The sequence below is a fragment of the Plutella xylostella genome, chromosome Z (assembly GCF_932276165.1).
Source record: "Plutella xylostella chromosome Z, ilPluXylo3.1, whole genome shotgun sequence".
NCBI lineage: Eukaryota > Metazoa > Arthropoda > Insecta > Lepidoptera > Plutellidae > Plutella > Plutella xylostella.
In genome coordinates, this window is record NC_064012.1 from 1,652,774 (window position 1) to 1,676,810 (window position 24,037).

A 24,037-nucleotide genomic window follows, 5' to 3' on the forward strand; every position below is an offset into this window, starting at 1 on the left:
AAGACCATTAAAATACAAAGACAGTAAAACCACTGACCTGAGCATGCCAGTAGGAGACCTCATGTAGCCAGCATCTGCCTGTAGCACCCCTTGCATGGTCTTCGACAGGTCCCTCAAGTTGAACACGTAGTGAGACTTGGCAGGTGTCGGGAGGAGCTCAGCACATATCTTCTGATACACTTCCACCGATGCGTTCACGATGTTGTCGGAGAGGGACGACACTTCTGTCACGAAGTCTTCTGTGTGGCCCTTTAGGATCGCCTGTGGGAGGGATTGGATTGTTAGAAGAATTGTGGCTTTTATTAAGTTTTATCATAGAATAACAAGTAGGTACAGTAGTATCGTTATTCTATGGTTTTATCTTTAATCCGGGATAGGGCTCGTAGTATTTTCATCAACCCTATTTGTCACTTTCCGGTTTCTGTACCTCAAAAGGTAAAAACGAAACGCTAATAAGACCAGGTACTTACATATAATTGGTTTTGTATAATTTAAAGCATATAGGTGGCATGTAAGTACAACTAACTGTAAGTATACTGCATGGTCTGCATGGGTCCTATACCTAATATGATATTCTATCTTCAAGGTATCACACTCCCACTACGACTGTATCTCTTTGTATTAAGCGTGCCGATTGAGTGTTGATTCAGGGAGTGACCCCTGAACTATTTTATACTCCATCTTACCTTGAAGATAGTATGCAGCGCATCAGCGCTGGGCGGCGATATGTTCAACATGACGTAATGGCGCACGAAGCGCGCGCACAGCGGCTGGCGCCGGCCGCCGGGGGGGGCGCACGCGTAGCACAAGCTCACGTCCAGCACCGCCTTCCAGTGCAGCTTCACTAGTAGCGAGTGCGCCGGGTACTGTGTGGAAGTACTGTTACCTCCAATAGGGAATATGCACAAATTTTTTTAATACTTTTATTGGATAGTTTTACATCACTTTATTATAGTAAAAAAAAATTCAACGCCAAAATAAGTAATTTAAGGTATTTTAAAGAAAGTTAAAAAATTACAACCATCACGACCACTTTGAAATTCCCGTCAGGATGGCGGGCTGGTGTGACGTCATAATCTTTCAATTTCACGGCTCAGAATAATGAGTCCCGTCAGTCGGCATAGATTTTTTACCTAATCAAGTAATCACAGAGTACTTTTGTATTTTCAACAAACCAATGTTGTCATGGTAACAAACGAAAAAGGAAGTGTATAAAGTGTGATCAGTGACTGTTTTGTAATGGTAATAAAGTGTGACCAGTGGCTGTTTTGTAATGGGAGCTCGTAAATAGCTACTAGTAGCTCTTTTGAAATGGGAGCTTTGTACACAATATTACGCTATTATGGCAATATGAATATAAAGTAATATTTGTATTGTATGTAAGTATTTACTGTAACTTTGGTTCTCAGTAAGAGAGGCTAAGGTTAGTGGGTCATTCTATTCTATTATCTGTGGGGGTGTAAGAACCTGCACCTGGCTCTCTTGAATGGAACCATTGTGCATATCTCAAAGGTCTAAACCCCCTTCCTAAGCTTGGACCATTTCCCACCACGCTGGTCCACTGCGGATTGGTGGGTTCACATATCTAAATGTGCTTAATCTAAATATTGAGGTTTCCTCACGATGTTTTCTTTCACATGCTACATGATTATCCCCGAATTACAATAATTAACATTATTGAAGAATTACATATTATCTTTTATTTATAATAAAAACTTTTCCGCAGCTGGCCACAGTTTACTCGTTCATACTGCGTAATAAATTTAATGTCCAGTAAGTCCAGTTCTTCTGATTACGAGAATTCTTCCATAACTTAATTTAGAAAAAAATAACTTTTGAAATATACTAACGACTGCCATTATAACCTAAAAGTAGAAAGAGCAACTTGTGTCATGTTCATGTCATAATAATACAATACAAATTTAATTTTATTGTGTTGCAATATGGAGCATATTTGAGTGGCTCGTTGACTAGCGAATGGCTGTTTACGCCTCATTACAAAAGAACAACTAGTTGCAGCCCATACACTACCAACAAAAAATATAATAAGTCCTAAACTTTGCAAACAAACAAGCATATCAAACAAGAAGTGGAGAGGTTATAGGAGGCTAGGATCTATTGGAAGAATTTTTATGTGATCCATCGTATCTGATCACAACGAGCATCACAAACACTCGGTGACATTAACATTTCTTTGTTTACACTTGACATTTATTTAACTTCCGCCGTAAACGCTAAGAAGTTATTATTCTGAGATTGATATATAAAGAATTTTGACGTCACATCCGCCCTAAGAAAATGGGTGACGTTTCTCTGAAGTTAAAATTTACCGAAGTTTTTTTGGACTTTTCAACTTCATTTACTTGCTCAAAAATAAATTATAATCAAAAATATTGATGGAGGCGTAGTTATGAAATAACAAAGTTTATTATAAATAATATTTGACCTTTATTTGAACCTCTTGCATATTCCCTATTGTAACCCTGATCGATCTTTGGCAGTATTTTTAGCGTTCCGTAGGTTCCGTATCGCTTTGATAGGCTTTTGTCTGTCCTTCGGTGCGTCTATACGTCTTTTCGTCTGTGCAGATCTACAGTGTTGCATAAACGGCATCTTACCTAGAAGATAGTGTGAGCCGCGTCTCTCGAGACCTATAAAAGGATTGTAGGTAAGTATACTCCTCATCATCTTACCTTGAATATAGTATGCAGCGCATCGGCGCTCGGCGGCGATATACATATTAAGCATGGCTTGGCGGCGCTCGAAACGCTTATAGTTTATAGGATTGCTTTGATGTGCGTCCGTCTGTCTATCTATCTGTCAATTTAAGTATTGTATACTCCATCTTACCTTGAAGATGGTATGCAGTGCATCAGCGCTGGGCGGCGATATGTTCAACATGGCGTAATGGCGCACGAAGCGCGCGCACAGCGGCTGGCGCCCGCCGCCGGGGGGGGCGCACGCGCAGCACAAGCTCACGTCCAGCACCGCCTTCCAGTGCAGCTTGGCGCGGTCGTAGAGACCGGAGTAGTCTAGGTACTGTCTGTAGGGAGGTAAGGGGGAACACAATACAATACAATATAACTTTATTGAACAAAACACACAACATACATTAAATAACAAAAGGAGTAAGCACAACAGGCGGCCTTATCGCTAAAAGCGATCTATTCCAGGCAACCAGGAATGAGGGCTGTAACCAAAAGGAGGTAGGCGGAGATGAGGGTTTGTAACAAAAATTTACAAGTTACTGGTGGCCGTAATAGCATTTTAGCACGACCAAACTCTGAGAAGGCTAAAATACTGTATAAAATTGTCAACGTCGGTTTAAGTGCTAGATTTAATTCAAATATATAAGCTTAATTTAGTGTGGGTAATAATGAGGGTGCCATGGTCACTTGTGTTTGTGTACCAAGCCCTTTTAAATTAATAAAGATTTAAAAAAAAAATACAGTCTTGAAAAGTCTCAGAATAAAACGGCAGGTCACTAGCGGCTGATAAACTGAACAGGGCTATGATATAGCAATCACAGCTGGCTACTTGATCTATGAATTACGAAACTACAAAAAGGCGGACATAATAATATAATCAGCCTTATAATCCCCCTATTTTTCATCAGTCAAGGGCAGAATAAAATTGTGTAATTACCTCAACAATTCAATGGTGGGTTGTGCGCCGTACATGTCGAGACGAGGCATATTGACGTCGTCGATGAAAATGAGTACTTTCTTCCCTAGGGGCGCGCCTATCGCCTTGCGCGGGCGCTTCTCTAGCCGCTGTTCTATCACTTCCTGTGAACAATAGTACATTGTGACACAAGGACGGAAAGTTGGTCATCTCAATCGTAACCCAACAATTAACATACGATGAGAGGTTACCAGTTTGTTATTGCCAGTATTCATACAAGAAATATATTATTATTAGTGAGGATTGTTTAGGATGCTTTTTTCTTACCTGTGTCCGTTGGCTACTCGTTTGAGCAGAGAAATTCAGTATCACGGGAATGTAGTGGCCAGTTGCAGCCATACGATTCAGTATTTCTATCACTATCACTGTTTTACCGACACCTGAAAAAATTATTCTTTATGTCAACACATCATAGATCGCGTTACTACTATTATACTTTAAATATACTTACATAGATAAACAAATACACGCACAAATAAAATATAATTACATAGGATTTTTATTGGTTGGTTGACCATTGACCATCCTACGCTTATGCAAAAATACTCGTAATTATCTACACGTAAAGTAGAGTTTCACTCACCAGTATCACCGGTGATCATAACAGGCTTGTTCACACTCAGCAGCTTCTCAAACAGATACCCGTAGCGGACCGTATCTATAGTCGGCACCAGCGTCTCGAAGAATGGACGGAGCGGGTCGTACTCGAAGTCAGGTTTGATTTCGGCCCACACCTTCAGTCGCCGCTGTTTTGTGTCCATATACATGTCGAAAAAGTTGAAGCCGTGAGGGAAACTGCAAAAAGGAATTTGAATTACATCACCTTGATCAAAATCATCAGCTTACAATATGACTCCTGAATTTGACTACTACTGCCTTAAAAATACCATTTCAAAAGCCTAGAATACCACAAAACTCACAACTCAGCTTCCTCAAACTCCTCAAACTGTCTCTTGACCACCTCTTCCAGTCCCCTTCGACTGCCCTCCACCACGTTTCCGCCCACACACCACACGTAGCAGAATATGAAGCAATGCACGTAGAACGTCTTCACTGCTTGCTTGTCCGGGAGACGGTCGCCAGGGTCCGATAGAAGGGAGTTTAGGAGACATGTCATGGCGGTTATTTTGCTTATGTCCACCTGTTGGGGAAATTTGTTGGTTAGGGATGAGGGTGCTGAGGTGTGTTCATGAGATATATCAGTTCAATTAATTTGCTTCTGCTAATTAAACCATTAATAGGTAAAAGCAACTTTAGGAAGGGATGGCGAGGTGTTAGCCGAAGAGGGTGGGGAAGGGATGTTAGGGAAGGGGATTGCTTGTGGTAAAGTATTATAAATGTAATTAGGGTTTATCCTACTCAAAACAAACCCGTGCGGATAAAGAGCGAATTTGTCAATGTAGGACAGAAAGGGATTTCAAAATGTACATAACCAAAATTTCCACCTTTTTTACACCTATAAATTACACTCACCTGCCGAATCCCAACACTACACTTCGCATTAACATGCTTCAGCCCCGCTGCCGCCATCTCGAACAGCTCATAGACAAACGGCGCGTATTCTTCCGTGAACAGATTGGCTTCCACACTGGCGTCTATCCAGGACTGTACGTAGGGTAGATAGCCTAGCGAGTCCGGGTCTATGTAGACCATGCCGCAACGGGAGACCGTGGCTGGCGAGGCTTGCGCTAGGTCGGCTACCTAAAATATGAAATTGGAAGTTAAAGTTATATAGCATCAAATATTTCATCTGTCATTTGTTTTATCATAGTGACTGCTAGAGGAGCTGGCTTTATTGAATACCTGAGTTTTCTAATTTGAATAAAATATCAAAACTTACTAGAAGTACTGGACTAAGGTTTGTCACCGTGGACAAAGGATTAGCCAGCCAGAGCGAGGGAACTGAGGGACTGAAATATGTATGTTCTAGTAGATATGATAACTCTAGCCCCTTAGGTTGGCGTACCGCTGGCAATTATGGCTATAATCATATTTACTCGTACAAATCAATGAATACTTTCTGAAATTAGTTCAGAAACAATTAGGTATAAGCGTCAGAAACTCACCTCGAACAGCATGTGCACGTAAGGTGTGAGCTTGATCCGCTCGGAGTTGGCGAGGCAGAGCATCTTGTTGTCGTCTAACACGGTATTCATGTTCTCTATCCACACCGCGTCCACGGGCCCGTCGCAGATCAGCCATTGGTGGTCCTTGTCTTCGCACTGCGGGGAAAGTAGAAAGAGATGGAACTATTGCTGAAATATCCGCTTAACATAACAATGGACGCTTCTAGAAACGGGCCTCCTCCAAACAGCTCTTGAACGCAGCTAACGCTCTGTGCATCTCTGAGGATGGAAGGAACTTGTCTGAGATAAACGAAGATAACTTTACTTAACTGAAGTCGACCTAAAATCCGTTGCTTCTTTGAAATTAAGTACACTTTATTCGTTCTCCCGGCATAAGATCGTTTACCGTTTTCAATCCAAGCTAGGTATACGTATACCAGATACCTAGTTGCTGTAGCACACCAAGTCTTACCTGCACAGCGGTCCTCAAGCTCAGCGGCAGTACCCCGTCGTGCCACTCCAGCGTCTGCAAGTCCACCTCCCCGTACAGCTCTCCTATTGTCAGACTCTTGGGGTTCATCACGTATTTGTGTACCGGCTGGTTCGCGGCTCCCGGGACTCCCCTCTCGTGGAGGCTGGTGTAGGTGTCGGCCAGGATCTGACGGGAGAAGTGGGTGACTGGTTTGCGGAGATGTTTGGGAAAAGGACTACAATGACAACAACAGCAGTATTTTTATAGCATATATTCTATAAGGTATATGTATAAGGTATGAGCGATAGCACGTAGAACTACTCGGGACAGATTAGAATGTGTGGATTTGGCAGAAGGATATGCTTGGCCATCTAGATCCTCTGTTTCATTGAACGGAAATAGCCGCTAACCGCACCCTAATTACAATAACGGCGTCATCAAATGACCACAGTAAACTCACATCAAGCACAGTAGTCTTCCCCCCTCCAGTGGGTCCGACTAACATCACCCCCCAGCGCACGGCCATGGTCTCGTGTAGTTGGATCACCTTCAGCGTCTGACACGCTTCTACTTGGAGCTTGCGAGAGAGAGCCACTTGTTCTGTGGGGTAAGAGGTGTTGGTTAGATACTTGTGTATCGTTATCCAAAATTTTGGTTCTTACGTTTTATGTGACGTCAGCTGTTGGGTGAGTAAAGCGCTGTCAATGTCTCTAGTGAACTGAATGGAAGACACCATTTTTCAGTGTAGCCAGGACTACAAATTGTAGCCTTCCAAAAGACGAATGAACGAGAGCTTTTATGCGAACTAGAGGCAGAAAACTTCGTATTTTATAATACCTCCCTGAACCTTTACTATCAATTAAAACCATCACACAACATCAATACTCACTAATAGTATCCTCCATGACGCCATAGTCCCGGGCTGGCAGCGCCACGCCCGGGAACAGGTCCGACAGTATCCCGGCGAACAACACCGCGTCGGCCGACAGGAACTTGGGCAGGTTGCTGTCGTTCAGTGCACACAGCAGAGTCATCTCTTCGTTTTGGTCCGGGGACGCGCGCTTTAACGCACCCGCCATTACCTAGGGACGGTCAGGAATGAAGGACGGTTTTAGTGATGGGGATAAGGAAGAATTTCACTCTATAATAAGCTCTATGTGAATGCAGTATTACATGAAAAATAATTTATAGTACAGGAGTTACAGTTTCAGAAATAAAGTTAGGACCTACCTATATTAGGTATATACATAGAGAGTATACTGTACTAGGTAGGCCTGCTATTTACTAATTATTACACAGTTTATGTGACTTCTAAGTGCCTCTGAAATGTTACAGCAGTTTTCAACTATGTATACGTTACTAAAGGTAATTCTAAACAAAGTTTCTACGACAAACAGCTGTCACAATAACTACGAGTTACAAGATAAGTCCTACTACTATGTTAATGTTATGGCAAAGTCTATTTTTTTCATTTGTGTTTATCTTATGATAACTTGAGCTGAGGCAGTGACAATGCACACGGCTACATAGTCCTAATTGCCAGTGTTGCCATCTATTTCCTTACAACTCTAACCCTGTACCAAAATCCAGCAGTGCTTCTACACGTCTACCCACCAACCAAAAACCAACATGTTCGACCAACGTTCTTACCAACACGCTCTTCACAGCTCTCATGCCAAAGTCGTAATGGTCTTGCTTGGACAGCTGTTCGCTGGCCAGCTTGTACATTTGAACCATCTTCTTGGCCAACCCCTTCGAAGACTCAAACCCTTCCGAGTACAGTATCACTTCTGCGATCAATGCTTGAAAGAAGTGATAAAGATATATTTTTAACCAGCTTCAAAAAATGAGGTTTTGAATATGTTTGTATGTAATTATGATGGTGCACGACTACCAGGCATTTGACTGAAACAAAAGGCCAGATAATCGCGCACAACCATAAATGCGGATTTCAGTAACGTATTACAGAGATTGATTTATGTTGAGAAAGGTCAGCGGTGTTGTGGGGCTCCTTGTGAAATGCCTATGCCCAGTGGCTGATGCGATGATGGTAATTTCTTGTGAATTTCGTTGCTGAGCGAAGGTACAGGAAAGGGAAAACTGACTCCCCCCAGGATGACAATGTTACTGGGCGAAGTTAGTTTTATCTCTCCCATACCGTACACCATTTCGGTCTTCTTTCTTCTGAAGCTCCACGCCACCACACGGCATTTAATGCTGCGCTCCTGAGACATATCTATATGTATACCGTCATCATGAATGTGGGAAACCGACGTCAGGTATACAGGATACCCGTACAAGTATGGATGGAATGAATGAGTTAACTCAGGTACTGTTTTCCACCAACTTTGGGAAACACACAAGTCCCTTCGTCAGCCCCTTCATTAAATCCATACTTGCACGGAGACCCTGTATACATGTATAGTTCTGTCTCACGGAGACGGCGTGGCGATGTGTTCAATTAGTAGAAATATGTACGGTAGCTCACAAGTAGCTTAAGAAGGTGCTGTGCTGATAGACTTGATCGTTGACTTGTAATAGGCGTTCTTGCCAATGATATATTGTATTGTATTACAGAAAAATACAGGGTTATTGGTAAGTAGACCAGATCCTTTCAGGAGGTGATAGAAGAAGGCATTTCCAGTCGATTAAACCCAATAATGCATTGTCCGAAACTTAACCATTTCTAAGATATTTAATATTTAAGTTTTTTTAATTTTTTTACCAAAATTTTATGCTTAAAACCGAAAATAAAAAAAACTAGCCACATTTCAATATTTTTTTTGGTTGTTTTGCATAAGTAACACCTTAATAAACTAATTAAAATAATCAAATGTGCATTATTTGATTTAAATTAGACATAATACCTCAAAATAGTTAAACATTTTGAAAAAATATTCAAAACTTTACCATTTTCGTCCGTCTGTGCTGGTTGTTTTGGCCATATCTTGGTGATACCTTAATCGATTTGATATTGAATTATCTTGTTTGAAAGCTTATTAGTTGACCATGTTTTTAAGCTGAAGTGCACAAAAAAATGTCATATGAAATTCTTTTTTAATTTAATTTATTGTTTTTGCGTTTTGAATATTTTTTCAAAATGTAAACTATTTTGAGGTATTATGTCTAATTTAAGACGAGTAATGCACATTTGATTATTTTAATTAGTTTATTAAGGTGTTACTTATGCAAAACAACCAAAAAAATAATGATGCAACTTTTTTTTTATTTTCGGTTTTAAACATAAAACTTTGGCAAAAAATTTAAAAAACCTTAAATATTAAATATATTAGAAATGGTTAAGTTTCGGATAATGCATTATTGGGTTCAATCGGCTGGAAATGCCTTCCTCTATCACCTCCTGAAAGGATCTGGTGTACTTACCAATAACCCTGTATAAGAACGTCAGCGAGCATTATATCGAGCGTAACCAATGTTTAGCTCTATCCCCGGCTCGGCTCTTTGTGCAGTTCCACAAAACATTTAAAAAATATAATTTTCTATGTTGTATCTCAAGTATATCACATGAAGACGCCATGACTCACCATAGTCCGGCACCATCATGGAGATAGGCCTGAAGAGAGCCTTCAGGTTGTCAGGCAGCTCCGTGCGACCAGCGTACCCGGGGTTCATAGTGATGAAGGTGGCACATGTCTTCACCAGCTTGATCTCGCGCCCTTCGAACATGAACCTGGGTGCGGGTGAATGAGGGGATAAAAACGGGAACTTGTGATTTCCTGGCAGATACATCGGTTGATGGAGTTTTCTACGAGTCAATCATTTTTAAGATACCACTGACTACTGTAGAGTAGCTGTAAGTCGATAGGGGTAGACTTACTGCCAGTTTCTATAACTCTATCTATCGATAACTGGTGGTTACTTTCATACGATTTTGACAGATTGTAACCTTTCATTATGTCAAAATCGTATGAAAGTAACTACCAGTTATGGATAGATAGAGTTATAGAAACTGGCAGTTAGTAAATTTTGATTATAGCCATACCGATATTTTTTGTTTTCACTACTGCTTAGACCAGCCTACAAAATGTTTTTAACTGGCCTAAGCACGAAAACTAAGTTTGTAAGTGGTTTAGCGGCCATAACTTTCATTCTACATCACCACTACAGTACAATACTTGTTGGGGAACCCATACTTATGTGGTCTGTACAAAAACCCGGCCCTAGAGTGACATTGCTCCTGAGAGAGGGTCAGGTTTCTTCACCGACACTGTATCTTCAAGTCAACTCACCTGGTCAATTTAGCCACCTTAGCATTTCTGATGGTGATGAGTTGCTGCGCGATCACGGACAGCACCTCCACGTCTATTCGGTTGAACTCGTCGAAGCAACACCACGCGCCAGACGTCGCCAGCCCGGAGAAGAAACGACCCATCATCTTGTAGTCCAGACCTGGGTAACACAAGACCGTCATTATATTATTCTTCATTCTGTAGGCACAAAATTTGATTTTAACCATGTGAAACAAAAATTATGCTTTTAATTTTTTTTAGTTTTCAAGAAATATCTTCTGCGGCCGGTAACAAGCTTCTTTCATATAAAACAATATTTAACAAACTGCTCTCCATCCGGAAAAGGTTCATTGTTTTCGGAGACAGACCACGGGAAGGGTGCCGCAGGTATATGCATTGTACAGTCCGAGGCAACCAAACCTGACCCATCTCAGGGTGACAATGATACCTGAGAGTAGTCAGGGTTGTATGCCTCAGACAGTACATAAATAGTCCAACCTTCAGCTCCTAAAAGTAGCAGATACCAGATATAATGTGCACTCATGAGGCTGTACCCTGCCAATCTTACTATTGGCAGCCTGCCAATGCTACCTACTGACCCCCTTACTATTGACACCCTGCCAATGTTACTATTGATACCATATTGACACCCTCCCAGGTTCCAATGTTTCTATAGACACCCTGTCAATGTTATTATTGAAATCCTCCTAATGTTATTATTGACACCCTCCCAATGTTACTATTAACACCCTCCCAACTTTCAATGTTTCTATAGACACCCTGACAATGTTGCTATTGACACCCTGACAATGTTAATATTGACAACCTGACAATTTTACTACTGACACTATATCGACACCCTGACAATGTAAATATTGACACCCTGGCAATGTCAATATTGACACCCTCCCAATGATTATTTAGACACCCTGACAATGTTACTATCGACACCATATTGACACCCTGTCAATGTTTGCTATTGACACCCTGACAATGTTGCAATTAAAACCCTGACAATGTTACTGTTGACACGCTTCCAATGTTGCTATTGACACCATATTGACACCCTCCCAACTTCCAATGTTTCAATAGACACCCTGACAATGTTGCTATTGACACCCTGCCAATTTTATTATGACACTATTAATACTATATTCTTCCAATGTTACTATTAATACTATATTGACGCCATCCCAATGTTTCTATAGACACCCTGACAATGTTACGATTGACATTCTGACAATTTTTCTATAGACACCCTGTCAATATTACCATTGATACCCTCACAATGCCACTATTGCCACCCCGCCACCAGCGCACCTTCAGAGCAGTTGAAGACGACGCACTGCACGGCGAGGCTCTTGGCCAGGTCCTTGGTGGTCTCCGTCTTGCCGGTGCCGGCCGGGCCCGCCGGCGCGCCGCCCAGCTCCAGCGACAGCGCGCCCATGAGGCACAGGTAGCAGCGGTCGGTTAGAGGCGTTATTACTAGGACACCTGGAATAATTGTGTATGTGTGAGTAGATATACTGGGAGAATGGAGCGCGGCGACTGTGATTTTGTCACTTGCCTTGCCTCCAAACTGCATAAATGTGTCCAACTATGGCGCACAAACCAAAACACGTGCAATAATGTTGCAGTGTTTTTAAAAACTGTGCTACCCAAGGAATAAAACCCGGTAATTTTTGGTCGCCTGATCGTAGCGAGGGTGCTAATAGCTCCTTAAATCCGGTAAATCAAAGCGTGATCATGATCACTCGGTAGTAAAAATACCAGTATTTTTCTAAAAAACACGGAGGTTTTCAGAGGATATTCTCAATAAACTAACCTGCAGCGCCTAAATACTCATGTCCATAGATATACATGGAGCTGGACATGCGAGCGACGCAGTTGTCGATGTCCTCCTCCCAATAGTAGCGGATCATCTTCAGCCATTCGAAGTCCGTGCTGCAAGTGATACGCAAGTGAGAATCGAGTGAGAAGCTTTTACTTACCTAATTATATATAAAAGCATCAAAATACTGTAGATTTCAAATATGTAAGCCTGACTTGTTTCACATGTTGTAGGTATACCTATTCGAGTCAGAAATAAAAATTGAAGCCAAAACAGAGCTGAATATTTGTAAAATTGGTGTAGGATTTTATTTTTATTTGTTGCACTTATTTGTTATTTTTTTCTAAAATCGTGTTGTTTTTTTTTTGCACTCCATACAGTTTCTCCTTGTACCTCCTGCAGGTTGACTGGTAGAAAATGCTTCTAGCATTAAGTCCATCTGATTGTACATAATTACTTCTGTATATTGTGCAATAAAATAATAAATAAATATTAACTACCCTACTATTTCGATTACTTTTTAAGTAAATGTAGTGACTATTTTTCCTCAATCTCAATATTTTATGTAGGTCAAAATCAAAATCATTTATTGACACCATGTAAAACGGGTAAGTTCACATGGTAGGAAGTAGGTGAAATAACATACTGGTAAATGAATAGGTACTTACGACTTCTGCACATGTTTTTCCACCATATGCTCGACCGTGTCTCTAGCATGGACATCCACGGTGATCAACGCACACAAGACTCTCCTGAACAAAGGTGACAGGTCCTGCCTCGTCAAAGCGGCCAAGTCGTTCAAGTCCACTACGCATTTCTTCAAGTAACTTATTAGACCCGTGTCGATACGGAGAGGTATCTCTAAAGCGAATATCTCGTGAACACCCTTAGCCCACATGATTTGAGACACTGCTAGGACTATCTGTGAAGGGAATTTTGCTAATGTAGGTATATTTTGTTGCATTTACTCATCATTGCCGAATAGAAAGCAATAAAAAGCGTAGCTCTCTGATAAAACCTCCTTACCAACTTAGTAAGATACAAGCGTCAGAAAAAGCGAGCTTTGGTAAGCGATCCGGGTAAAATAAAATCAACTTTTGAAGTTGGGAAAGAAACAAAAATCTTTCAAATCATTTAAGTTTCATATGAAATAGTGTTTACCTGATTGGCATGGTACTTGACCCACTGTACCCTGGCTTTGGCCGCGTAATCTTTGAGCGCATACTTCATACATCGCTTAACTGATGAGAACATTGCCTCTTCTACTTTACCCAGCCAGTCTTCTACATTGCCTCTGGCTTTTAGACCCTGATGTAGAGAAAACATAAAGTCGTAAAATTGTATGTCTTTCACGTCGCAAGTTATCGAATTACTCCCAAGTGATTTATCATGGTACATAAAAAAATCCTGGCTAAAATACCAAATATCATGTCGAATAAATACAACAATAATCTCCAACTGACCTTCCCTAAATAAACCCTTTCTCCTTCAGGCGAGAGCATAGCCACAATATCAGTGGTGAGATCCTCGGGCTTGGCAGTAAGAGCTAGTTTGGCTTGTAGGTTGTCTCTAGTAGTAAATGACATCTCTCTCTCGACTAATGTGCCATCTTCTGCGATCTCCATTTCTGACTCTGGCAATTTGACCCCAAACTCCAGTTTGGATATTGCGTCGAAGCATTTGCGGAGATGCGGTTGTACTGCGTGCGGGTTTCTAGTCTGTTAAAGCGTTAACGTATAAGTACTGATACGTTAGTTATAAATATTAACTATCACGTCGGGGTCACCACTTTATGTATAAATGATGGTAATAAATAAACAATTTAAATTTAAACTGACTAAAAGTGTTGGGGGACCCAGTATTGCTTCAAGCGGACGAATTCAAAAGTGGCAAGCCGAAAGGGGGTGCCTAAGTTCGCTTATGTTCTATGATCCTAGTCATTATTGTGACCAACAAATGAACTTCCAATAAAAAATAATCTTTTACTGACCTGTGCGAGTATACTCAGCAGCTCGTCATTAGACAAGAAGTAGAACCTCGGGAAGGCGGCGCGCTTGGTCTCCAGATACGCCTCCAGACATTTGCTGATCTGCTCCAGCATCTCGTTGTTGCGTAGGAGCGTGGAGTAGAGCTGGGGCTGCGTGGCCGCCGGCATGGCTAGCGGCATCTTGGGAGAGGAGAATGAACTTAACATGTTGATAAAGTTCGATCTGCGCTCAATAGGTGGCGCTAGCCGTGAGGGAGATGAACTTAATTGATGTTAATTGCGGAGCTACGCTAAAAGAAGCCATCCATTTGATTACGATATTCAAAGAGTGGAGTGGCAAATACTGATTCGGTCGCCCTCTTGGTTGTGGATGATACGGATGACATCACATGATTTATTGAGCTTTAGTCTCAGCAAGCACTTTTACTTGATACCTACTGCTACGGATACAACCCTATTTTTAGAGCTTCCACTATGTTATTGCATTTTTGACATTTAATTATGTTTGGTAAGTAAATTTGGTTTTCCTTTGCAGTCATATGTATGGGATTTCGAATGTCAAAAAACCAATAATATAATGGACAGAGTATAGTGGCCAGGAGCAACTGCGCAAAAAAGGCGAAACTGTTCATCAGCTTTGCTTCTGAAGTCAACTAACCTTAGCAACCTTCCTCATGATATCCTTGAAGGACTTGTCGACCATCGAGAACAGTCTGGTCTCGTTGGGCAGCTGCCTCTGCATGTCCGGAGCAGAGAATATCACCTCCAGGTATATCCAGGTCTGCTGGCATTGAGACCACTCTTCCTGTTGAAGGGAAGGTGTTTAGTTTTGGGAAACCAGGGTAGCACGGCATCTATATCGACATAGATCTCTCTCTGGATCTCTTCCAGGCCACCAAATACTCGTAAACGTAGATAGAATCGTTACATCAATCATATCGCCATGTTTATCATGGTTTTGTGAGGTTTTTGTACGTCGATACAGGTTTCGTACTTATGTGATTTACCATAGATAGAGAAGGCGTTCTGCAGAGATGTGAGCGATCGAATAGGACAGCCTTGATTAGACTTTTTCACAATCCTACCACAGATTCCTCCTAACTAATACGTTTACGATCAAGAAAATATCACGAGCAAACACTACCACATCAAAATTACAACAGCAAAACAAAACACTAACCACAGTCTTAGAAAACAACTCAAGATTCCTCGCCCACTCCTCAACTCGGCTCCTGATTGGTCCGCAGTTCCGGGAGCTTAGTATTGTGCTGACGTGTATGTTGCTCTCGTCAACACACGCCTGGATTTCTTCCAGGCCACCTAAGATGTAGACGTCACGGGCATCTTTGTGCTGGACTACGGGGAACTCGAGCGATGCCCACATCTCTTCCACCTGTTGACGGTTTTAGATTGTTAGTTTTTGTCGTTTTCATCGTATCCGTGTTATTGACAGTGCGTCAAACAAAAATGCTTTTTTCTTACCTTTTGCACGTAGATTAGTTCATTTTGGCGTTCTACCTACCTTTTGGATTGATATCTACCCGTTTTTGAACCCCTGAACAGCAACATAGACCAGTTTCCATCTTACCCACGTTACCATCAGCTTCTCCACCATCCATCCCCACCTTTTTGAGCAGTCCTTCGAGCCGGGCCTCGCTACTGTGTGTCAATGTGTCAAATTAATGTTTCTATCTACCTTTTGAATCATGATTAATCCGTTTTTACAGCCCTGAACAGCAACATATCATGGCTTTCACTTTTCCAATATTGATCCCCACCTTCTTAAGCAGTGCTTCGAGCCGGGCCTCGCCGCCGGCCCGCCCCGCCACCTGCTCGATCAGGTCGGCTCGCTGGAAAGCGCCCAGCTCCTGCAGCCGCCGCAGCGACAGCGCCTCGTCCGCGGGGAGATTAGTGGAGAGAATCTCCTCAATGAGCACCCAGTGGCGCGCCTTGAGCGCCGGGTCGCGGAGGTAGGACATCACTGGGAGCTGTCAGAGAGAGAATTGGTGGTGACAATTGAATCGCGTATTAAATACCAGCGGCCTTACCACCGACGCATTAGCAATCAACAATCCGTATTACTAGTACATCTTCTGAACAAGATATGTATTATATTACTTAATTTTTATTAAATAGTACCTAAGTGGTATTTTACGAATTTGAGTTGGAGGTCACACAGGATGATTTACACTACATTGATCACTTTGTCATAAAATCAATATTTTATAGTAGGTATCTTACCTTTTCTTTAATATCATCGATGGTTTCTTTGCATCGGGGTACAATTTTGTTGGGGGGAAGTCCCTTGTCGAGCTGGTTGAACACTTTGGCGTAGTTCATCGTTGTGTTCTGTATTTCTTCGATGTCTAGCGTGTGGAAATCTGCGTCGTACCTATTATTGAGAATATCATTTCTATAAGTATACTTGTAAATGTGGGGTGGAAGAAAGGAGCCATCTAGAGTGACGTATCGACTTTAAGTAACATACGCCCGGCGCACCTTGTGTTCTTAGCGACTATTAACAATCTGGCTGGCCTTTTGCCACGGGTACAATCCCTAGTCCTACAAACTCAAGTGGTTGTCACCTACACTAGAAGAAGTTTAAAAATAAGTGGGAGACAAATAAAACCACAACATATTTTTATTAGCAGAAAATATTCCAGTTGATGAGCATTTAAAATCATCAAAAGTATCAATCATGCTCATAAACTATAGAATCACGTTTTTTCCAACAATAACCTTAGAAATTCATCCAATTTATACACATACCACGAGTTGTGAAGGTCCTCCCACTCCTTGGAAGACTTCCAGAGCATCTGTCGCAGTTTCACGTCGGCCAGGGCCTCCTCGAGCTGCTCCAGCCGCGCCGGAGGAATCTAGGGGACAGAGGACGCTGCTTAGTAATTATGTATGACTAGCTGTCCCCGCGAGCTTCGCTTCGCCCTAAAAAGTTATCCCGTGGGAATTCCGGGATAAAAAAGTAGCCTATGTTCTTTCTCAGGGTCTAGACCATCTGTATACCAAATTTCATTTCAATTAGTTTTGGCGTGAAAGAGTAACAGACAGACAGACAGACAGACACAGTTACTTTCGCATTTATAATATTAGTTAGGATTAGTTAGTATTCAGAAGATTTTTTAAGCTGAAGGTTCATTAAAACACTCTAAAAGTTGTCTACTATTTTATTTATTAAAGGGGAATTATAAAACGAGCGAACAAAAAAAAACTTTGCGACTGATGATGACATACAGTTTTAATAACTTGAGCGGTATGAATTTGAGTAAGCGAAAAATTAACTAAACTGACGACGAATATTGTTTTATAATAAAATCCAGTACGAGCTTACAAAAAGTGGACTGTGACAAATCGATTTCAGATATTAAAAAAATATCCGAGCGACTTAATTACTAAGTGAGCGACTGGAAATACAGAGAGGGCAACTTCAATATTAAGATATATTCGATTTTTCTAAGTGAGGTTATACTTAGCGATCTACTAAAAAGTTCACTTTGAGCAAAGTTTTGTATGCTGCTTTATTAATGATTATTGGTTACTGATATTCTATTTGAGTGCTTATGTTTTTTATTTTGATACGCTTTTTAATGAAAACTACAGATTTTTAAATGCACTGGCAAAAAGGATCGTGCGACTGTCCCGAATTTTTTAATAGATATGTATGCAATCACGTTTTGGGGCTAGCAATTCGGCTCAAACTAACAACACCACCACTGGAAGCAAAAATGATACCCATTGGACAAAAAAGAAAACGAGGCCGGCCCAATAAGTCCAAGCCCGCACTTATTTACCAGTGTCGATGAGTAGTAGGGCTCCTCATACCTATCAATGTTTCTTAGTATTTATAAGAAGTTTTTTTTTTAGTTGACTGAAGCGTCTTATTTTAATTTTTGTTCATTTTATTGAAATAAATCATCATCATCATCATCATCAGCCAATAATCATCCACTGCTGGACATAGGCCTCTCCCAAGGAGCGCCACAACAATCGGTCCTCGGCCTTCCTCATCCAACCACTACCCGCCACCCGCCTAAGGTCGTCAGTCCAGCGGGCAGGAGGGCGTCCCACGCTGCGTTTGCCTGTTCGTGGTCTCCACTCAAGAACTCGTCTACCCCAACGGTTATCGGTTCTTCGGCAGATATGACCAGCCCACTGCCACTTCAGCTTGCATATTTTTACAGCTATGTCGGTAACCTTAGTCCTCTGACGGATAACCTCATTTCTGATACGATCCATCAGAGAAACCCCAAGCATAGCTCTCTCCATAGCACGCTGAGCGACTTTAAATCGGTGGACCAGTCCTACCGTCAGTGTCCACGTCTCTGCACCATACGTCATCACTGGCAGGACGCACTGGTTGAAGACTTTTGTCTTCAGGCTCTGAGGAATGGCCGAGGAGAATATGTGACCAAGTTTCCCGAATGCAGCCCAACCCAGTTGGATGCGCCTTGCAGCCTCCTTGTCGAAGTTGCATGAAATAAATGCATATATTACTTTATTTTTATGGAGTACATTGTTTTATTTAATTACCCTTATATTTCAATAATAAAATTTCTCAACTAATAGAATAGTGTTTCTTCAAATAGTAATTTCATATTATTTTTATTTTTTAAATGTGAGCTTATTATACTCTGCTCATTAGTGTATTTTTCAAAGTGGTTATTGTATTCGAAACACTTCATTTAAGATAGAATGCCGCTCAGTATAAAAAATACATTTGCCAAATATTGAAAAAAATGCAGGACGTAACGTTGACACTCAAACAAATATTAGGTCGCTCAAATATTATGAAGCTGCTCATTTTGTATTTTAAGTAACTCAAATTAATGTTTGTAAGTTGCTGTCCTGTTGATTTCTCGTCACTCGCAGTCAGTCGCTCACTTAGTAATTCTATAACCCAAATTAATTAATTTTGACACTTAGAACTGTAATTTACAGTCACTCGTTTTATTGCTACCCTTTATTAAAGAACAATTCACAAGAATAAACTCACGAGCAATGACAAAGTTCCACTTATAAAATGCCGACATAAGGGCCCCAACTTTTTAAAATATTTTACCTCAATATTTACCACAATAGTTCAGACGGGGCGTCATTAAGCTAGCCTCCGTTTAGGTACCTAGTAGTAATTTAGTGATATTGTCACTAGAACTTTTTCATTGCTCGAGAGTGTATAACATCAGCTTTATTACGAATCACATAGTAGTTACAAAATCTACAAATGGAAATAATACAAATACACGTTCAGCTTCATTCGTAATACTTACTACTGTGATCCCTGCTTGAGTAGACCAAGGTCCCACGCTGAGGAGACTAATAGCATAGCGGCATCTCCCTCAAACTCAATCTCTACCGCAATTATGACGGGGAAGAGAAAGAGAAAAAGTGGAAAGCGCTATGTATTCGTTCATCTTCTTCTTGACATGTCTTCGGCGTCCTTTTTGTTCGATCGGCAGTAGCAGAAGGTGGTCATGTTTAATCCGATTTCATTTAAGGGCAGAATTTTCAATGATCAGATGGCGTGTTATCTGAAGAATAAAATGGTTGCTGTCACTATTTAATACAAACATTCAGATGCGACAACAACAATTTTATTCCTCAGATACCACTAATCTGACTATTGAAAAATCAGACCTAAATAATACGACTTAACAAAATCTGAAGGCTTAGCATTGGGTGCAAGACGCGCACGTCAAGACGTAACAGAAGTTTTCCGTCGCACTAGCTTTCAAAGCCGCGATATGCATATTGCACTCCGTGCTAAGCCTTCTGTTATGTAGTTTTAACCCCTTCTCACAAGACGCGAATGAATATAATATATGTATTACATAGTGACATAGATTACCTTGAATATCTTCTGCCAGGCTCTGATCTGTTTGTCCCTTTCGGTACACGCCGCCAGCTTCTCGTTGAGTTCGTCGAGAGCTTCTAGCACCTTCTCCATGCTGGACTTGTCGTCGTACAACCACGGTTGCTAGAACATTAAAATTTATAACTTAATAAAAAAAAAACTTTTGATTCAAAAGTTGCGATAGAGAGTAAATTTGAATGTCAAAACTAACAAATTAAAAGTTTTTCCATTACTGCTTTCAGAAACACTCCTCTCGGCGTAATGAAAGTTTTAATTAATTTTTGCACTACACAAGTTTCATAAACTGAAACTCATGACTTTACACCTACAACAAAGGTCTGGCAAAGATTGCTAAAAGCAATAGGACCGCATTTTAGTACTGTTTATTTTTGCAATTTTAGCAAATAAAGTATTTTATCTAGTAAAAATACCAAACAGCCACTCACAACAATCTGCTCCCGCAGTTCATTGACATCCATCATGAGAGCCATGATGTCTTTCCCGATCTGGCTCGCGAACTTGTCTGCCAGGAGATGCCGTGACTCCAGCCGAGCGTCGCACGACGACCGGAGCGACACCAGGATCACACTCAGACCTGGAACGGGTTGAGAGGAGAAAAGAGACAAACATATAAATGCGGTAAGCGTAGTTATGATAGAGCGAGACCAGGGTCACGGTCAGACCTGGAATGGGTTGAAGGGAGAAAAGAGACAAACATAATAAATGCCGAAACCGTATTTTTGATTGGACATAGCCATTCGGTCGTCTATGGAACTGGAGTTTAGGAACCAGATCTATAAAATTACTTGTATGGTACTGGTTCCGATCCGTTAGAGGAATTTAAGTTACTTGTATGGAACTGGTTCCTGTCGAGGCTTCTAATTTACTTGTATGGAAATGATAGGCCTCGTAATATTTTTTTGATGATTTGAACACCTAAGAATATCGATATTTCATTTGATCCATTTAACAGTCATAACACAAAGAAAAGCGAGAGGTAAATACGCAGAGGCATAGTATTTTTTCGGATATCTCTTCGGAACCAATTTGAGCTACTGGAAGAACTCGAAGACGAACAGATGGAGGAGTCCTGGAGTCGTATCCGCACGGCGTTCACAAAAGCTGGCGAGGAAGTGCTTGGGTACTCAAATCGGAGGAGAGAAGAGTGGATGTCTGCAGAACTGTGGCAAGCCATCGAAAGCAGACAGCTCACAAAAGCCGAGATGTTGTCCCGTTCTGGAGCATGTTCTGCAGAGCTGCAGGAACGTTACTGAACAATCCGCTCGACCATATGGGTATTTCTTATTCTTATAAAAAATACTGTCTTACGTAAGAATCGGCTAGCTGGAAGCACTCATAATTTCAATATCCCCCCCAAAATGTCACAGCCGTGCGATGTCCGCTCACCGAATTACTCAACAAAATATTTTTCTGGAATTAATTGGTGCTTTTTCAGACAAAAAAACATTATATAATCATTTTATATGCAATTAACTTATCACAATACATATATTTCATGTTGTTTAGCTAAGTTAGTTTAAACCAAAACCTTTCGTAAAGTTTGTCTGATGTTTTTTTTGTCACAGCCGTGGGTCGAAATATTTACACTTGAAAAAAGGGTAGAAGTTTGCGACATGTATCTGCTATAAGTAACTACATATTTTTCTGCTATATCAACATTGTATGACCTACCCTTTCTTGGCCGGCATGAATGGTAGATGGTAAATTAATAATATTTTTTATGTTTTATTTTATAAATTAACACTCTGAACCTGTCCAGACCGTGTTCAAGTTATATAAGGTAAGCTCAACTGTATTGTCAGTTTGTTTTTCGTAATTTATAACTTAAACAATGTACTTACAGATAAAAGTAACAAATTGCAAAAATAATGACGAATTTTAAAATAATGTCAGGCACGGTGCGAAAATGTCACAACCATGGCAGTCACAGCCATAGCTTTTTGAGGCCATGGTCGTGACATGTTTTAACATGTCACATCCATGTTGAACATGGATGTGACGTAACTACCTTATAAAAAAATATATCTATAGTTATTCTGAAGGCACAAACTTTAATTTTATTTCTGTGAAAACTTTGATTTGGAATATTGAAAATGAGATTTACGCCATTCATTCATAAAGTCGAATTTTAAACAAGGAATTTAATTTGTCACAACCATACTTTCACACCTCATTTTCTACCCCTTGCAAAGCCTGTTAAGCTTGATTGAAGATATTAAAATTCATTATTTTCAATACACTTTCTAATAACATTAATAAAAAAATATAAAAAAAAAGTTTTAAAAAAATATTTTTTGTTTGTTATTTTTAAGAAATACCCATATGGCACGACGCGACCGTAAAAGAGCAGTCGATGAACTAGCCGATCGTGCGAACTCTGCTGCAAATCGGAAGGACATGCGAGAACTGTACGAAATTACAAAACGCATCAACGGAAAAGGCACCCGTAAGTCAAAAAGGCCGCTTAACTCCGCCGGCAGACTCCTATGCACATCTGAAGAGCAATTGGGTTGATGGACGGAGTACTTCAAAGCAGTGTTGGACCGCACCAAGGCAAAACCTACACCTACTGGAGATGTCAGTGGAAGCGACAAACTGCTGGATATTGAGACGACTCCGCCTAGCTCTGCTGAAATACGAGTAGTCACGGCAGTTAAGCAGCTGAAGAACGGTAAAGCTCCTGGTATAGATAATATTACGACGTGAAAATTGACGTGGCTGTGCAACATCAAAGAGTGGACCGGTGTAAAAACCGTGGAAGAAATCTTTAAAACAGCCAGGAATAGAGAGCGCTGCAAAAAGCTGACTGCCAACCTCCAATGATGGAGAGGCACTATAAGAAGAAGATAGATAATATCCATGTGGACATGCTAAAGCTGACGCCCCAACAACTGCCACGTTACTTTATCCCCTTCTTACCCGAATTTGGGAAACTGGACTGGTGCCTGCCGAGTGGAAGCAAGGCCTTCTAGTGAAAGTCCCTAAAAAGGGAATCTATCTCAGTGCGATAACTAGCGCGGCATACATAACTCTACTCCCGTCTGCCGCCAAAGTTTAAGCAAAACTATTGCTGAAAAAAGTAACGCCCACTCTTAGGGAAGAGCAAGCCGGATTCCGCCCCGGCCGCTCCTGCGCTGACCACACCAACACCCTGCGCATCCTGATAGAACAGTGTGTCGAATGGCAATCCGAACTATATCTCGCGTTCGTAGACTTTGAGAAAGCCTTCGACACCGTGAAGTAGAGCGCGCTGTGGTCCAGCCTGTAACACAGAGGAATACCGAGCGCCATAGTCAGGTCAACTGCGTGGTGAAGTCGGTTCTGCTGTTCGGTTGTGAAACATGGAGAGTGACTAGGGGATTGATGAACCAAATACAAGTGTTCGTCAACAAATCCCTGAGGTCGATCTTTCGCATCTTTTGGCCGAACACAATCCAGAACGTTGACCTGTGGAAGGTGTGCAAACAGTCGCCCATAGAGCAAGAAATCGCATTGCGAAAATGGAGATGGATCGGTCACACTATAAGAAGGGGGGCCGATAACATGGCAAGCATCGCTTTCAAGTGGAAACCGCTAGGAGGCCATCGGAGACGCGGTCGCCCTGTGCACACATAGCTGCGCACAGTGGACGGCGAGCTGCGAGCGCAAGGCCTGAGCTGGACGGAGGCCTGAGCGGTTGCTGAGGACAGGACGGCGTGGCGCACTCTCGTGAAGGCCCTCTGTACCACTTGGGTACCTTAGGACGACAACAACAACAACATCGTATTTTATGGATCTTTGGAGAAGCCAAAGTCCAGTAGTGGATTGCTATAGGCTGACGGCTGAAGTAGACTTATTGGAGCTGACTCTATCAAGCGACG

At 41.4% G+C, this 24,037-nt stretch overlaps 1 protein-coding gene across 1 annotated transcript in view; it reads right to left on the reverse strand.

Annotated features, from left to right (window-relative positions):
- LOC105382715 (dynein axonemal heavy chain 6) overlaps positions 1–24,037 on the reverse strand; it is a 72,404-nt gene that overhangs the window by 32,446 nt on the left and 15,921 nt on the right. Inside the window, exons 11-37 of the mRNA XM_048632418.1 lie at positions 20,603–20,751; positions 20,151–20,279; positions 17,060–17,166; positions 16,532–16,682; positions 16,069–16,278; positions 15,471–15,683; positions 14,949–15,095; positions 14,294–14,470; positions 13,767–14,021; positions 13,465–13,611; positions 12,972–13,225; positions 12,298–12,416; positions 11,793–11,966; positions 10,473–10,632; positions 9,768–9,913; positions 7,873–8,024; positions 7,112–7,304; positions 6,683–6,822; positions 6,223–6,408; positions 5,751–5,906; positions 5,158–5,385; positions 4,605–4,825; positions 4,268–4,479; positions 3,952–4,064; positions 3,646–3,788; positions 2,851–3,043; positions 38–261 (exon numbers count right to left, since the gene is read on the reverse strand). Coding sequence (XP_048488375.1) covers positions 38–261; positions 2,851–3,043; positions 3,646–3,788; positions 3,952–4,064; positions 4,268–4,479; positions 4,605–4,825; positions 5,158–5,385; positions 5,751–5,906; positions 6,223–6,408; positions 6,683–6,822; positions 7,112–7,304; positions 7,873–8,024; positions 9,768–9,913; positions 10,473–10,632; positions 11,793–11,966; positions 12,298–12,416; positions 12,972–13,225; positions 13,465–13,611; positions 13,767–14,021; positions 14,294–14,470; positions 14,949–15,095; positions 15,471–15,683; positions 16,069–16,278; positions 16,532–16,682; positions 17,060–17,166; positions 20,151–20,279; positions 20,603–20,751 — 4,699 coding nt within the window. The remainder of the gene's footprint in view (positions 1–37; positions 262–2,850; positions 3,044–3,645; positions 3,789–3,951; positions 4,065–4,267; positions 4,480–4,604; positions 4,826–5,157; positions 5,386–5,750; positions 5,907–6,222; positions 6,409–6,682; positions 6,823–7,111; positions 7,305–7,872; positions 8,025–9,767; positions 9,914–10,472; positions 10,633–11,792; positions 11,967–12,297; positions 12,417–12,971; positions 13,226–13,464; positions 13,612–13,766; positions 14,022–14,293; positions 14,471–14,948; positions 15,096–15,470; positions 15,684–16,068; positions 16,279–16,531; positions 16,683–17,059; positions 17,167–20,150; positions 20,280–20,602; positions 20,752–24,037) is intronic.